The 16,361-nt window shown below is 43.6% G+C and overlaps 4 protein-coding genes across 5 annotated transcripts; all 4 read right to left on the bottom strand.

The window, feature by feature from the left end:
- Positions 1 to 236: 236 nt before the first annotated feature.
- On the bottom strand, positions 237 to 1,906 carry vps25 (vacuolar protein sorting 25 homolog). Its single transcript, XM_049759266.1, has 6 exons — positions 1,757 to 1,906; positions 1,270 to 1,415; positions 958 to 1,011; positions 801 to 889; positions 651 to 726; positions 237 to 563 (listed from the first exon to the last, which is right to left on the bottom strand). Exons 1-6 carry the CDS (start codon positions 1,885 to 1,887, stop codon positions 451 to 453), a joined length of 609 nt encoding a protein of 202 aa, XP_049615223.1. The 5' UTR covers positions 1,888 to 1,906; the 3' UTR covers positions 237 to 450.
- Positions 1,907 to 2,254: 348 nt separating this feature from the next.
- Positions 2,255 to 11,201, bottom strand: arhgap27 (Rho GTPase activating protein 27). Its single transcript, XM_049758570.2, has 17 exons — positions 11,037 to 11,201; positions 10,130 to 10,533; positions 6,014 to 6,400; positions 5,549 to 5,776; positions 5,229 to 5,474; positions 4,990 to 5,076; positions 4,522 to 4,589; positions 4,327 to 4,414; positions 4,052 to 4,153; positions 3,887 to 3,985; positions 3,721 to 3,817; positions 3,530 to 3,655; positions 3,362 to 3,460; positions 3,215 to 3,292; positions 3,023 to 3,154; positions 2,848 to 2,953; positions 2,255 to 2,757 (listed from the first exon to the last, which is right to left on the bottom strand). The coding sequence occupies exons 2-17, from the start codon at positions 10,496 to 10,498 to the stop codon at positions 2,580 to 2,582; spliced, it is 2,490 nt and encodes an 829-aa protein (XP_049614527.1). The 5' UTR covers positions 10,499 to 10,533; positions 11,037 to 11,201; the 3' UTR covers positions 2,255 to 2,579.
- Positions 11,202 to 11,353: 152 nt separating this feature from the next.
- On the bottom strand, positions 11,354 to 14,709 carry mfsd13a (major facilitator superfamily domain containing 13A). 2 transcript variants are annotated; one of them, XM_049758571.1, is made up of 10 exons: positions 14,554 to 14,709; positions 14,121 to 14,175; positions 13,708 to 13,937; positions 13,569 to 13,648; positions 13,021 to 13,470; positions 12,828 to 12,948; positions 12,651 to 12,747; positions 12,399 to 12,570; positions 12,133 to 12,326; positions 11,354 to 12,066 (listed from the first exon to the last, which is right to left on the bottom strand). In XM_049758571.1, the coding sequence occupies exons 2-10, from the start codon at positions 14,170 to 14,172 to the stop codon at positions 11,825 to 11,827; spliced, it is 1,638 nt and encodes a 545-aa protein (XP_049614528.1). In that variant the 5' UTR covers positions 14,173 to 14,175; positions 14,554 to 14,709; the 3' UTR covers positions 11,354 to 11,824. The 2 variants fall into 2 exon arrangements, with proteins under 2 accessions (XP_049614528.1, XP_049614529.1); XM_049758572.1 differs by lacking the exon at positions 14,121 to 14,175.
- A 421-nt stretch (positions 14,710 to 15,130) lies between these two features.
- On the bottom strand, positions 15,131 to 16,065 carry mrpl43 (mitochondrial ribosomal protein L43). Its single transcript, XM_049758411.1, has 3 exons — positions 15,808 to 16,065; positions 15,639 to 15,745; positions 15,131 to 15,376 (listed from the first exon to the last, which is right to left on the bottom strand). Exons 1-3 carry the CDS (start codon positions 15,936 to 15,938, stop codon positions 15,174 to 15,176), a joined length of 441 nt encoding a protein of 146 aa, XP_049614368.1. The 5' UTR covers positions 15,939 to 16,065; the 3' UTR covers positions 15,131 to 15,173.
- Between the last annotated feature and the right edge of the window lie 296 nt (positions 16,066 to 16,361).

Raw genomic sequence — 16,361 nt, 5'->3', positions numbered from 1 at the left:
ATAAGAACATGCCCACCGATATGCTGACGTCAACAGTTTGTGCAACTTTTTCCCACAGGACAAATCATTAAGTACATATTTTTGTTTCTAAAATATTCTCATAATATTTATCCTTTTAAAAAACTTGAAAGGTAAGCAAAATAATAGGAACAGCCCTCAGGTAGAGGGCAGAGGTGTGCCTAATAATTTGGCTGAGGCTGTTTTCCCCCCACACAAGTATTCACGCCAAAATCCAATTTATCAAACAAGTCTTATTTATTTTTACACATGATATGAAGGAAATAGGTTGATTGTGGACTATTCCAATTATTAAGAATAAATTGGGCTGAGTCGATTCAAGTTACCTCCAGATGACTCAAAACCTTCCGGTATTTAAAAACACACAGAGGCAGAGGTGAGCGATGACAACAAGAGCAGGGGAACCCTCCACAGTCCAAAAATCTCCCGGTCTCAAAAAAATTTGACGCCTTTGCCATCGTCCATGCTGAAGATCTCGGCTTTGCCTTCCGTTTGCAGCGCCTGTAGCGAGCGCAGTAGCATACACTCCTCCAAGCCGTGGAACTCTGCGCAACACGTAAAAAGGCAGAAGGTCATGGTGCGTCGGGGACGTTGGGCGTGTGCGGCTAAGGTCGGCGACAAAAAAAACGTACCTTCGCCCTCCGTGTCGTCGCCATTGGCGAGCTCATAAAGCGTGAAGACTGTGTTGTTCATTCCGCTTTTGGACACCTGAGGCAACAAAAGCATGATCATCATTTATTATTTTTTATACTTCTTAGCCATGAACTTTTTTCTAATCTCACCCAGTTATACATGAGCTTGCCCCATTCCTCAGGCCGCCTCCACATCACCAAACACCTCGACTTGTTCTTGTCCATCCACTCCAGATTGCCTGACCACCACAAACACACTAAATTAAAAGGAACATACATAAATCAAAACATAAAACTCTTCCCTTACCTTTTTTCCTCAACTCCTCAAATACGACTTGAATTGCTTCCATGGACAATTTTCCTGCCATTTTGTTAAGGGGGCAAAAAAAAAAAAATACCTTACTGGTTAATTTGTCAACTACACGAGACAAAGCAAGGCAGCTTTGTGTATTATAAAGCATATGTCATAAGTGCTTACTGTCAATCACAATCAGATCAAAGTCTGCTGTCTTAACACAAATCAAAATGCCAAAGACGTGCTAAGACGACATACAAGTAAATAGAGGTTTGATTAGATTGATATCTCTGGAGAGGATTCATTGAGCTTTTGCGAGGATACGTTTAATCTTGCGATTGTTGAAGACGGGGCTCTCTTGTGCCTCCATTACATCCAGCGTGTAAAGTTTTTGATGGCGGTAGTAGGCCAGGGCCAGCGAACACCACGCTGCCAGTTGTTTCTGTCTCGTGTCCACATTGGGTTGAAGCCTGCACACAACAATTTAGGAACACAACAACAATGACAAGACACACAATGACAGGCATCATCATCATCATCTTGATGCGTTGAATAACCTTTTTTTTTCCAAGGCCACAAACAACTTCACTAGTAAACATCAGCAAATGTCTGTCATGTTTGGATTTAATGAGAACTGCAGATTTTTGAAGAGACACTAATTTGAACTAATCCACTTCCGTATTTTGTTTGGCTTGTTTACCTAATGAGCCGACTCACATGAAGCTAGCAGTCAAAGGCGACGCACTTGAAATGTTCAACACGTAGAAAGGGAAGCTTGGTGCTTTTAATAGGGTTTAAAATGTGTACTTACGTAAAAAAAGGAGGAAAATTGTATTGCCATGGCCACTCGAAAGACATTGCAGCGGATGCGGTGAGAAGCACGTCCAACCACAAATAGGTTCCGGCAGAACACAAGTGCACGGAACTAAAAAGTGCCGACATTCGTACTGATATTTAATTAAATTGAGACTCAATGTGTTGGTCGTTATTAATTAAAAATGGCATATAACAATTATTTTTCAATTTTACTAAATTAAGAAAAAAGTATTTTCTCAATCAACTTCGAATGCACTCAATTTCCTCCATTTGACAGCTTCCGAAAGAGCGTCCTACTACAAAATAGTTCCGATTTACGACATTATGCGGAACTTAATATAGCTTGACATTTATTTTATAAGTTTGATTAGTCGCCACTACTACTACTGATAATAATAATAATAATAATAATAATAATAATAATAATAATAATATTAATAATAATAATATATAAAATAATAGCAGCAGATCACAAAATAAAAACTAATCAATCTTCTTTACAAAGTTATTTTATTATGGAATTACTTTGCATATAACTTTTGACAACATTCAGCACATAAATGCTTTCTATTATTATTTACAACAAATACATTTCCTTCAATGGCCACCGCTCCAGTCTGTTGAGCTTTATATACAGTAGTTCTATGGTGTCATTAGACAACTAACAATACAGCATAGATATTCTGTTTTATTCAAACATTCTATATAATATTTATCTCACAATGTCTTGTTGATATTAATAGCTGTATACACTTCTATATTACAATCAAGTCACAAGATGTTTTGTGTTAAATCTTCAAATAAAGAGATGAACTCCTTCAGCCTGAATGGAAGAGGCGCTCATACTCGTTGAGGATGAGCTCCACTATCTGGTTCTGGTAAACCGTGTTCCTAGCAATATTGTCCAACTCTGCTTCGGGCCGCATGAGCGTGGGCCCGAACACGATGGCAACATTGTGCCCCGTCATGCGGTTATCCTCGCCACACTGGATGACCCTGAGACACAAGAAATCAAAACAATAAGATCCAGAAGAGCGGGGGTTGACAGAAAGTAGCACATGATATGAACACAAAATGGCCGCTGACCTCCGTAAATGTCCAAACAGGAGTTTCATGGTGTCGTGATTTGGAGCGGGAAGAGATTGGATCAACTCATAAATGCAACACACCTTTGTGTTGTAATCAAAAATTTCTGCAACAAAAAAAAGGAGGGTAAAAATCAATAAAAGATGATTCTGCTTCACTTTAAGATTTCCCTTACTGATGGCCGAGACGAACTGAGGAAACAGACTGTTGGGGAAAAGCGGCTCGGGAAGTTCACGGAAGAACAGCTTCAGCGCTCCGGTGAGGACGTGAGCGTCCTCCCACTGGCCATCCTCAAGGTCCAGTTCCTCTGTTGAGAAGCATCATGAGTGTCTAAACAACAACATGATAACAATAATGTCACTCGTACCATGATCTGCTTTAAAACGCAGCTTCTGGATGACGGCGAGGTTCCCGCTGACCCTGTAGAGTCCGTCGATATCCAAACCTGGAGGTCAACGCTTAAAAGTCAGTCAGCTGCATTTGTAAGTAGCGAAAGGGGGCGGGGGGGGGTTACCTCGCCTCTCCACAGCTTTTATGCACTTCTCCACAAAACTGGGAACGGTGGTCTGCTCCTGAGCGCAAAGCGTGGCCAGGTGGCAGCCGAACACGTTGTCTGGAGGCAGGACGGAATACGTACGTATGAAAAGTCTTAAGACGTGGAACCTCCAAAAACTCACTGTACCTCGTATGTATCCTTTCTCCTTAACCGCTTGAAGTGAAGGCCGCTTCATAAGGAACTTCATCAACTTAGTGCGAACCTTCTTTGGGTCGGTTTCTCCACTGGTGCTGGTGACGCTTGGTCTGGAGGCTGACCAAAAAAATTATTTAAAATGGCAGCCGTGGATGACTTAACACAACATGGCTGAAGCTCACCCCTACGCCAGTCGCTAGCTAACTGTTGCTCCGTCGCGCCGATCTTTTCGTACACGTCGCTGCTATCCTCCTCCTCGGAGTGGTGCTCCTGGTACTCCTGTAACAATATAAATTAAATTAATAAATAGCAAATGAATACAGAAGAAAAAATTCAACAACTACTTACCAGTTGCCGTATGGTGTCCAATAATACTTTATGCCAGTCGGTAATAATGCTCTCAGTATCGTACTGGATCAGAAACTCCAGACCGTTTTTGCTTTTTAACTGGAAGAGCAAATTTTAACAAAGTTTCAATTTGCCAGAATTTCATATCATACAAAAACACTGTACCTCTAAAACATTCTTCTTGCTTGATTTATCTTTAGAGGCCCAGGTGATCGTGGCGCCTCGGAGGTCCACTGACACCTCCGGGACGATCTGATTGGTTTTGTTCTTTGAATAATGGGGAAAAAAAACAACGTGAGCATGGACGCAAAACAGGCGGTGCCGCATTCCTGCAACATAAGTGTTCGTCATCTCGCGGCGGAGACTTTGTTATCCGAGTCACGTGGATAAGGGATTAGATAATATATCTGTTCGGTAAAACATTTGAGAAAATAAAGTACCGAATAGCCTGGTGATGTGGATTTGGGGTCTTTATGGAAGGTCAGCGTGCCTCCGTGCAGAACCGTCCAGGTCTGGGTCCAGTTTTTCCTGTGCACAGAGCAAAGCCCAAGGGCAAATGTATAACCGGAGATATTCCCAAAAGTAAAATATAATTTTTTTCTCCTATATGACCTGAAGCAGACGGCTGCACTCACCTGACCTTTTTGCCATTTTCAGACACTTTTGTTTTGTTCAGGATTCCAGCTTTTTCCAAGTTCTGCACCTGAAACCGGAGACTACTTTTTTTAGGACAGTACAAAAAGTGTCTAAGGTGATATCTTACATAAACATGTGGAACAAAGCAAACAAAATGAAAAAGTCTTATATGACACTGCAAAGAAAAAAAAAAAAGCACATTTATTGTTATTGTATGCTTATGAATGAGATACAAACAAAGAAAAAAAAAGGTAGGGCTGGGCGACATGGGCTTTATGGCTAATTTTTTTCTATAGCGCTCATGCTAGCAACCCACGTTATAGCGTAGCCACCTGGTGGTCAGGTAATAAGGGTTTCTCCATTGTTGAAACCCAAAAGCCTTGAGAGAGCACAGAATATTATATATTATATTTAAAAAAAAAAAATCATAATGTCTAATTGGGGTCGAGTTGCCCTTTGTCACTTACGTTAGGCTGCGCTTCGGGAGAGTTGCCCGTGCTGGAGCTGTCACTGCTGTAGTCCGACGTGGTCCTCTGGTGGGTCGGGACGAACCTCTGCCAAGAAGTAATATGAGCAGAGTGTCAGAATGTGCGCTGAAATTTTGATACCTTGAACTAAGGCTGGTATTGGGACCGGTATCGATACCTGGTATCGGTACTCACGTATTTCTAAATAATATGTTCTAGAGGTGTGTGAGTGCTCCTACTGCGTCGTCTTGAACCGAGGCGTGCTGGGCTGGTACTACGCTTTGTCTCCAGTTCTTGAAGACATTCACCTCGTCGGCCTCCATACCGTTCTCGTCCTGGGAGATGACATGGTGAGAAATCGTGGGGTGTTTAAGCAGCAGGCCGTCTGGAAAGGTTCCACTTACATCGGGCAGGTTCCACTGCGACTTGGTGCCGTCTTTCAGGTAATAGTAAGTTCGGCCCAGGTCGTCTACGGACTTGACCCACTGTGATAAATCACAACTGAGACTTTATACAGTGGACCACCAAGGAGAAGAATAGTCGGAAACACCAAAGCTACCTGCTCTAGCGAGTGATCGTTGGTAAACACCCAGGTTCCGTCGGGTTCCACGCTGAGGCTCCAGCCGGAGGGCGTGCTCCGGTCCAAGCTGGCCCGTGGGATAACAGCACGGCTCACGTAGGAGAGGTCGTATTCCCTGTGGGACGCAGGGGACCTCATGGCCAGGAGATCCTCATTGACATCAGGTCCATCTGCTGAGCTGTAGTAGTCTTCCTCAGGTAGCTGAGGCTGGTGAGAGGAATGGTGTTAACAACCTTAACCTCCGACCTCTAACTTTTTTTCAGACCAAAACAAAACTAGGACAGGCATCTTACAAAGTGCCCTTGCTGCTGTATGATTTTCAAACGGGAACATTTAGCATCCCTTAAGGGTTAAATCCATTAAATAGAAGGCTGCATTAGCCGTCTTCCCCTGAGGGAAGCTAAAACAAGAATCAGGAAGTAGAGCAGCCAGAGAGGTCCTCACCGAATCGTCCTGGTGAAAGCGGTGCACACTCATGGGCTCCATCAAGGGCGGGTACGGGCTGAACAGCTCCGGTGGCTCCCAAGACGTCTCCCCAGACATGGCGTTGTAGAAGTAGGGGCACCCGCTGCGCTCATCCACTAGCTGCTCCCAATCCGACGTTTGGGTAGGAGATGGAAGGGGCAAAGGGGGACTCGGGAGTGATTCGGCGAGGGGGTTGTCCCAGGTGGTCTGTCCCGTGGTAGGGTGGTAGTAGTAGTCCTGACCACTCTCCGGGTCAAAGTGCACCTCCCATCCGTCGGTGTCCTGGTGGGGGGGCGAGGTAGTCGAGTCCTGGTGAAGTTGAGCTACGTTGACGTAGATGGGCGCGTGTTTGTTCTCATCGTCGACCTGTGGGGGGGGGGGGATTTTAAGATTTGCTATGTTGTGTGCATGCTGCAACAGGCTGTGTCGAAATTCCGACACCGGCAAGCTTCTTTTTTTTTTCTCGACTTTCTAACTACGATTTGTGTTCTGTTTTTATTTTGGAACAGACACTTTTCTAACTTTGGGCTAACGCTGGAGCTTTGCTTACCATTCAGTTTACACGATATTGATTTGTAAGCCGTGTCAAAGTTGTACTTTCACCGTAACTCAACTCTAAGGAAACAAAAATATAGCAGGGGATTTCCTTACAAACGTCAACTCTGTGTTCAGGGCTCAGACGTTACTCCACAAAACAAACTTTCACTGTCTTCCATGGAGTAAAAAAACAACACAATGTGGCTTCACTTCAAAAATTTGTCTCACACACGAGTCTGAAAGCGGCACATTTACAGTTTTTGGCACCATCTTTTCAAACCAGGAAGTAGGCGACGTTTTGTCAACAGGTGTCAAAAGTATAACTCCACACCAAAAACGCCGACGTTCACCATCAAAACTCACGACACCTACCTGAAGCGATGCCATGGAGCGGGTCAAACCCCGCTGGGCCCGGTGACCCGGCCAAACCCCGGCGTACAGGTCCATCATGCTTGTCTACAACAACTCCCTCATCGGAGATGAAGGGAAAATATACAACCGTCGGGGCAGACAAGTAAAGTGAATCTGTGATAGACAGAAAGGAGAACTGCGAGCGACGCAGCAGGAAGGGTTGGGGTGGGCGTGTGATGATGCAGGGGAGAGGGTAACTGTCTGAACAAGCGCAGAAACAGAAAGCAGACAGAGCATGTGCGTCTTGTTTGGGGTGATAAATCCGCAGGAAGTCATGAGTAATTCAAGCTCAGAAAACCTCTTGTGACACAAAATGAAGGGTGCCAAAATATTAAAAACATCCACAATAACAAGCCTACTGTCGAGTTAGTCAGTCAATTTTGGTAGACAATTTCACATGTATTTGGACACATACATGTAATATGGACGGAAAAAAACATGTCTATTAATGGGTTTATTTATTTATGTTATTTCTTTATTATTTAGTCATCGCTCTTATTTATTCATTGTTTGTGCCTTCTTGTTTTTACTTTTTGTGGTGTTTACTTGTATGTGTATTGTGCAATATCACCGTGGGATAGTGGGGAAACGTAATTTCGATCTCGTGTCTTGAAGAAATTGAAAATAAATTGACAATAAAGCAGACTGACGTTTTGAATTGCTCTGTCGCCCCCCTGCGGTTAAACTCTGAAGCGCATGCTTAAACCATTAAATATAAATATAAAAAATACGAAACAGATAAAAAATATATAAAAATCAATGTAAATATAAATATAGTATGGTCTTATTCTCAGACCACTAGGTGTCAGTATTGCTACACAAATTACAATGTTTGAAGTTTTTACACTTCAATGGATTTGCATAATTTCAGTTCAATTATACAGTGGTTAACCTCTATTTAAACTCAGCTAACATGTTAGCCTGTGACATCAAACCTATTGAGTTGATAAAGGTTTTAAAATAGTATAAATTACCAGTTTTTCCACTGGTATTTTTTACCATTTTTTTTTTTTTAACCAATATATTTGGTTTCAACTAGCTTCCTCTAGGTTGTTTAGACGGGACTCACGAAGCCTGCCTGATTAGTTCACCACTTTAGCAGGCATGCAGTCCCACAATGGGACACCCATTTGGGGCCCAAATCACGCCACAGCGTGCACACAGTTGGACTATTATTGAGCTACCCCCCCCCCCCCCTTCCTTCTCGACACTCAATTCACACATCTCATCATCCAGAATCCATTAAAACACTATGTAAATGTTCTACAGCAAAGCCAGGCCATGAAAACATTTCACAAAAGCCAAACCAAGGGGAAAAAAAGATTCATGCGATAAACTGGGACTTCCTCCACTGAATTGGTCGTACTTCCTGACTGCAAGACCTCCATGACAGAAAATATTCCACACAAAATGACCTTCCTTTTCTCTAGTTCCACAAAAAGTAGCTGCCGTAGAAAACTATTAAATAAAACCTATAAACGTCACTTATCAAAACACTAATAATAATTCAGATGTGATTTTATACACGTGGAATAAAAGTATAATTCTTCGGCGTGATGATATTATAAACTCACTTGAGCCTTGAATAGTTTCCAGACAAACTAACGTGAGCTTGCAGATGGCTGAGAAATTGACGTCACTTTGTCGACAAGATAAAACGAGCACAATGGTGTGTGTGTGTGTGTGTGTGTGTGTGTGTGTGTGTGTGTGTGTTTGTAAGCTAAAATGAGAGAGTGAAGGTGTGACAAGACAGGCAGCGCCGCCACGACCTGTTGGAGCAGTTTATCGGCATGCAATGTTTTAACCACGGCTCACCGCGGACACTCCATTAGGTACACCTGACAAAAGCTCTTTTGATTGACAGCTACTGCGAAACACGAATTATTTTTTTCCATCCCATTGGGGGTATGTTATTAAGAGTCAAAATATTAGGAACGCCTCTTCAGTATGATGCAGTGGTAGGAAGAAACCTGTCAATCAAAAAGTGAGTATTTTTATCGTTGTAAAGCTAATGTCGTCTGATAGGTGAGCTCTCCATCATCTTGTGAGAAATCTCACAAAAATGTGAAAATAACTATTCTTCATGAACATACCTGAAGCAGGAAATTGATTATCCATTAGTAGATCAATAGTTGTGAGTTTTGCATCCAACAACATCTCCCAGATTATGCAACCGAAGTCCTAGAAAGTGAATTTGGGCTTTCTGTATTGCCGCGAGCTTGCACGCACACCCTCCTCCCTTTCCCCTTCACTCTCCCCTGACATCACCATGGAGACGGTGCTCCATTGTAGGTTGGGAATACGCTTGGCAGAGAGGGTCTCATTCATTCACAAACACAGGGCAAAGTTAAACCCTTTGGAATCGGCGCAGACACGAAGAAGTTCAAAAGTCACCTACGCGGCTTGATGTCACTTTTTGTCCTCGGCAACAGGTGCGCTCACCTGTCGTGCAAACAGGTGACGTCCGGCAGCTTTACGGTGACGACGGCATGTTCCTGGGAGCAGGAGCGGGAACTAGAGCAGGATGGGGGGTTGCACGGTCGGGAAGCCGCAGTTTAGTTTGGGTGTGGCGGCTGCCGAGTTTAACTCCTTCCTGCCAGCCAGCCCACAGGACCTGTTTGTCACCTGCTCCACGTAATTGTGCCTAAACGCTCTCCTGGTTGGAAACTAAACGGTGGATGTTCAAGGCCCCCATTGAATCCAAAGTCTCAATGAAGCGGTTTTGGGGAGGGGGTCAAAACCTGGTGTTCATAACCGAGAGGCTCCTCCTTAACCTCCTCCTCATTCACATGCTGATGGGCTGGCAGCACAAACACCTCCTCCATTACAAAACTCCCAACTCACCGTTCACTTCATTCAAGTAGAAATTTCTTTCTCCATTGAAATGAGTGAAAATGTTATTTAACTAGGACACCAAAAATGCACCTCTGAACTTTAAGATCTCACACAACATGGAACAACAGTATTTTCCGATTAAAACGCGGGTTTGGCGCCCTCTTGTGGAATTGTAGGGTATTTCAGAAAGAGGAAAAAAAAAGTGTGTCTTGAAGGCTATTATAAATAAAATAAAGTTGAGTAAAATGACTTAATGTGTGTTTTAAGGGCTGTTATGTAATCCACGCTTGGAAAGAAAAACTTTGGTCCTACCTTGACTTCACAAGATGGATCCTCCTTGTCTGTTCTAACGGTCATCATCTCCACTTTTCCATGTGGTGCGTCCCCTCCATTGTGCACGCCTGTTTTAGGTGTCACCTCAGCTTTGGCACCGCCTATACCAAAGGTGCAGAACTGGCTAGCATCTCCTTGAGCTTCCCGGGCCACCCTATACACATCGAGCTCGCGCACATACTGGGCTGGGATGTAGAAGGGCTCGGTGTCTTCCTGCTTGGTGCAGACATGCCACCAGTGTTCGTTGGTCCTGGAGAGCAGGAAGTAGGTTTCGTTGGGCTTGATGGACACGAGGCGGCCGTTGTTGGTTTTATACTCAAACTCATGCTGTACTGACACCTGCTCCATGCTTTGGTGATGGAAATAGAATCAACACCATGAGGCTGAGGATAAAAGATATGAGAAAGGGTCACAATAAACTACATAATTGTCTGACACAATGGAAGAAGAAAAAAATACCACAATTAAAAAAATTAATCACTTATTAGTTTAACTCCTAAATTAAATCAATAGCTCTAAATTTCCTAAACGTTTGATTAACACTTATACCTACTACACAACTGTATTTAAATATTGGTCAGATGGTGGTACTTATAGACCTAAAATATTTAAATCATCACTGCTCTAAAATAAAAATAAAAAAAGGCGTCACGCTGGAAAATTGTAGTTCTTAACTGCGTCAGAGTACAAATGCGTTCAAAACTGAGCAAGTCTGACGTCATCAACAAACGCCTATTCAGTATCGTTTGCAAAATATACATAGTAAATTCAAATAAATCATATTTAATAGGGAATTAAAAACGTGCCCGAGTCCAGTTCATACGTTTAAAATTAAAAACACCAATTTGAAATTAGCGTATTTCGGCTAGCATAGATTTGTACTCACCTGACAAGAACGAGACAACAAATAGCTAAACTTGATCGAAATAAGTTTTTTTTTTTTTTTTTAAATGCTCTGAGTCGTGAGAATGGAAGCCAGTCTGCTTGTCTACCGTCCCTCGGGACTTCGTTTACAGCTAAAAAAGTGGGAAGTAAGAGATGACACTTCCCGATTTGTAAACAACGCTTTGCTGTGCAACACATCAAGGTGAACATCACGTGTCATCATCATGTCTTTGATGGAAAAAACGATAATGATTTTTTTTTTTTTTTTTGCAAATGTCATGTTCTTCTTCCTAGGCAAAATCATGCAGCAGCCACTACTTGCCTTTTTTGGTCATGACATTTAATAATTTTGGCAATGGCACATATACCTGTAATAGCGACAGTTTCATTGGTCACTAGAATCACATGACAATGGCAGTTTTGTGCAAAAAAAAATAAAAACATCAATAGTATTTGAAAACACTTCAATGCTGTATGTAAACATTAACTCTTGCAAGTGATTACTTCAAACTTCACGCAGACAAAATCAGATCAAATCTAAATATTTGTCGAACTAAGTGAACGTTCATCATAAACAATGAGCGGTTGGCAGTGTACTCTTGATTCTGTAGTATAAATATATGTAATTCTCTGTTAAAAAATAAGGCAAGTGTTATTTTTTTCAAATATAACCCAAGTTTTACACCAAAGTGCAGATCGATTAGTCATTGTGCTGTTTTCCCTTCGATTTTTCCACACAAGGGTGTTTTAAAATCAAAAGTGTCTGTGTGCATCTCAGCGCCATCTACGTCATATGGCCTTGACGTCCACCATGCCGCCATTTTGGGCGCCCTGCCTGGTGTTCTTGATGCCCTGCAGCTTGCGCCCATGCAGTGTGAAGCGTGACCAGGCAGCTAGTTGCAGCAGAGCGCACGTGATGGGCACAAACACCAGCATGTGGAAGCAACCTAGACGGAGCGGCGGCATCCCCGCACCTGATGATGCGTCCACAACGGAGTCCTTCGCCGGTTCCCTTTGGAAAATATCATAGCCTGTGGAGAACATGGTCAGCATGGGTGTTCGGGTTTGATACCTCAAGCAATGTTTACATGGCCTACCTGTGTAGGCGCACAGGAGCCAGGTGCCGAGGAGCGGTGCCAACGTCTGCCCGGGTTTAGTGAGCAGGGCGACCATGCCGAAGAGCAGCGCCGAGGTCGCCTGCTGCCGTCGGTTGACCACAAAGTCCTCGTCGACCAGGTCGGAAATGACCAGCTTCAGCAGCTTGCAGGTTCCCTCCGTGAACACTCGGTTGCTGGCGAGATGAGAAAGGTTTTTAATTGGCTTACAAATAATGTGGGGTGGGGCCTCCATTTACAGAGCGCACCTTGCGATGAAGATGCACAGTAAATAGACGTGGTCCGCTCCGGCCAGCAGCATGGCCACGCTCAGTGCCAGCTTGAGCAGGAAGAGCCAGCGGATGACCTGGTAGACGCCGTGGCGCTGGCACAGCGTCAGGAAGTACAAGTTGTTCAGGTGTGGCGCCACATACGAGATGCCTGTGCCGAACATCAAATAAACACAAAAGGTCGTCTTCACATTTGCGTGAAGCTAATGGAGATCCAGAAGATTTTTTTACCGAGGAGGATGGAACCCGTGGAGGCGGAGATGTTGTCTGACAGTAGGTGCTCCAGGAAAAGTGGGAAGAAGTTGTTGTTGAAGTGGCAGTGAAACACCTGAAATCAAAACGCACACACGCAGTAATTGTTAAAAATCAAAATGTGAGTGGAGCATTTAAATAGGATGATGGGATTACCTGGAGAAGGTTCATGGAGACAAACCACATGAAGTTCCTGTGTCTGGAGAGCTGCTTCAAGTACTGCCAGATGGTGACGGGTCGCTCTGAGGAGGTCAAGGGGGCGTGGCCAACACTGAGCCTGTCAACAGAAAATGTATGTACACAAACAAACAAAAGTTTTTTTTGCTTTTACTTGTTTTGGCGAACCTACTCTTTAAGCGCGTGTGCTTCATCCAATCTGGGACGAACTTCCTTCTGAAAGCGTCGCCGTAGCAACCGAGAGACCACAAAGAAGCCCAAGCTGGAGAAGGCGGCGAGGGTCACGCAGAAGAGGCGAAAGGCGTAGAAGTCCTCCTTGTCCCAGAAGGAGTAGGACAGGAAAACGGACAAGGAGCCCATGGCGCTGAAGAGCGAGCAGTGGAAATTGAGGCGCGTGCGGTCGGCGGCCGACACGGCCAGGTCGGCCATGAGGGCGCTGTGGTGGAGGTCCACCATGGTCAGGAAACCGTCATAGAGGCACAGGCACAGCAGGAACTGGAGGCCCGGACTGGCCCACGCCACCCAGAAGGCCAGGAAGGACAGGGCGAAGAGGGGCCCGCCAGACGAGAGCGCACGGAGCCGCTTCAGGACCACCTCTGGAGACGTCACCTGGTCGGCGTTCCTGGACCAAATGAGTCAGTCAACTTTGTCACCTACACTTTTGCTTTTACCTGCAAAAAACAAGAGAGGAGGTGGAGGGAGGATGCAGCAGACACTCACTGCGGAGAGCTGAGGAAGCTGCGATCGCTCAACCAGCCGAAGAGAGGATCGTTGAAACTGTTCCACAGCAGGAACACCGTCTGGAATAACACGCAGTCTCAAAACAAGAAGTAACACACGCCATTAACTCCTCGCTCACCTCGCCCAGCCAAAAGGAGACTTTGTCGATCTTATAGACAGATACAAAGGTCTCCACGTAGTAGAGCAGGAAGACATTGTGAAGGATGGAAGTGAAGAGGGCCAAGGAGCCATAGAGCACCGCGGTAGAGATGACAATCTTGCCGTGGCAGCAGTCCGCCGCGCTCCGGCCCATTCTTTCTTTCCCCCTGCCGTCGTTCAAACTCCAGATAGTCACCGCCTTCTCATGGCCTGCAAAAAAAGAGACGTGCATTCTTAGAGTAGCTATATTGTCAGTATATAATTTAAACTCCAAACCAGAGGGGCCCTGAGGGACAGCTGACCACTGGTCTACATTAAGACCCTTACTAGCTGTTGCTGGCTGGTGGGCACTGCCTCCAAGAGGTCACACTTATCCATATCAACAAAACTTACTGTAACCAGACACTGCAATGAAACGTTGGCCCCGACGAGGTTTGTTGGCCATGCACTAACAGGACAACAAAAGGAGGCAAACTTGTCAATCAGCGCATGCAAAAAGAAAAAAAAGTTTCCCACCACCAAGCATCAGACAAGTTTATTGTTCATTACCTAACATTAGTTAACAATTATAGTCCTGCTTAAAAACTGGAGCACCTGTTGAGCTTTTAGTAAGAATAAAGAAGCTAAATTTCGAAGCAAAAATTCAAGGAGGAATGTCACAAACATGTCTAAACTGATCTAAATAAATAATAATGGTGTTAAGGAAGGAAAATGTGCGAGTGGCTAACGCTACACTAGCTATAGTTAGCCATGGTTACGTGTTAGCAAGCTAGCCGGTAAACCGGAAGTGGGTGAATACATCGATTTGAAAAAAATAGATACATACGACAGACTTAGACGACGCCCACTAAATGATATGAGATCACGGGGAGGCTATCTTCAAGGGTCCTTGCCCGCTTTGTGGTCATGGAAGTCCGTCAAGATCTCGAACCAGCAAGGCCGGGTGCACACGTCATGTCAACCGCAGCGTAAAATCTCGTCACCCTGACAACGGAGCATATTTGCGAAAATGAATGGCGGCAGCGCCCCCTGGTGGAAAAGGTGCTGAACTGGTAGTTGGATTTTCCTTCACCAAAGATGCGAGGGGAAATCCCCGTGATTAAAATATGTTTGAATACATGTCTCAATTTTGCACTAGTTTTATTAGTCGTGATATATATAATTTTTTATATATCATCAACTGATGTAAATAGTTTTTTTAATAAAATATAGTTCTAACGATCTATAGCTTTATAACAATTTACAGCTTTGAATATAATGTGTGTGGAGCAGCAAATGATTATGATATTTTAGTTATTAAGTGAACTAAAATGAAATAAATTTTGGATGAGCAAGCAAGACAAAGTGAGCTAACAATTTTCAGTGTAAAACCACCTGCAGTACTGCAATGACAGAGGCAAAAAAACTGTACACAAAACTTGATTTAATAGAAGAAATACCAAAATGTCACATTTTGTCATTATACTGAGACGTGAGGGGACGGTTGGTAAAGGGATGCCATATGCCTTGGATGCTGGGGTTGTCTGTGTGGAAGGGCTTGCGAATGCGGATCACATCTAGGCCCGATTGAGAAGTCAACCTAGTGAGAATATCCGACACTTGTGAGGACGTTTTGCTTGCCACGATCTCTTCCCTCACGTTGCCGTTCACTGCGGGGCGGAATAACAACAAGATTAAACACCAGTCAGCCAAAAAGAATGAATTAGTACATAGTAATTAGTACAACAACTCAATGTCAATATATTCCGTCATTATTCCATTAAATCATTGAAAAGATGATGATGTTCCCTTCATTATCAACATATGGTGACTGATTTACACAGTGGAGTCGCTAAATTAATTGATTTTTTTTTAGAGTATCTTTATATTGTGTCTGGATGTTAAACACTAATAATAACCAACATTACTCACAATATTCGGCCACAATTTTGGGTTTGCTGCACACCTCGGGGGACACATACACTACGGTACCAGGATTCTGTTTGGCATAATCCACCACTCCATTTTCAATGTAATCCCTGTTTAAAAAAAAAGATAGTATTATGGCCATATAATGTTTTGTGGAGAAGGATGTTCTTACCTGACCCCTAACGAGCTAGCGCCCTTTTTAGAGAAGATTATGGAGATTCGCTTGAGCTGGCACACGTAACGACCCACACCGTTTTGGAGGACGCTTTTCAGGAAGCGACTCGGGGTCCCCCTGGATGTCATCTTGATTCAAGGGGAAATGCAAAACGATTCAATCAGAGAGCATAATATATCGAAGACATATGACAGCATTGGCAGAGGGCGACACGAATGGTGCGCCAATCGTATATTTCCGGGCGAAACAAATAGAATAATTTTGTTTACGTTCTAATTACATAAGTGAACATTCATCGTTACCATATTGATTTAGAAAATTTACATTGTGGTTAAAGTTTAATCTGGGTAAAACTAATAACAACTAAACATATATATTTTAATATTTAATGTGTTTAAAAGACTTTCCCGTTTGGTGCACGTTTTACACGGACTTATTTTGGTGCTTGCACAGTCCGTCAATTCTATATTTTCGGGTGAAACATTAGTTAAGGATCGTATGGGTTTATACTCTTTGAGGTGTTTTAATAATTAATTTTGAAAATTTACAAT

Source organism: Syngnathus scovelli, chromosome 21 (assembly GCF_024217435.2).
Source record: "Syngnathus scovelli strain Florida chromosome 21, RoL_Ssco_1.2, whole genome shotgun sequence".
Lineage (NCBI taxonomy): Eukaryota > Metazoa > Chordata > Actinopteri > Syngnathiformes > Syngnathidae > Syngnathus > Syngnathus scovelli.
The sequence above is the reverse complement of the archived record's forward strand: the minus strand, read 5'-3'. Positions and strand labels throughout refer to the sequence as shown.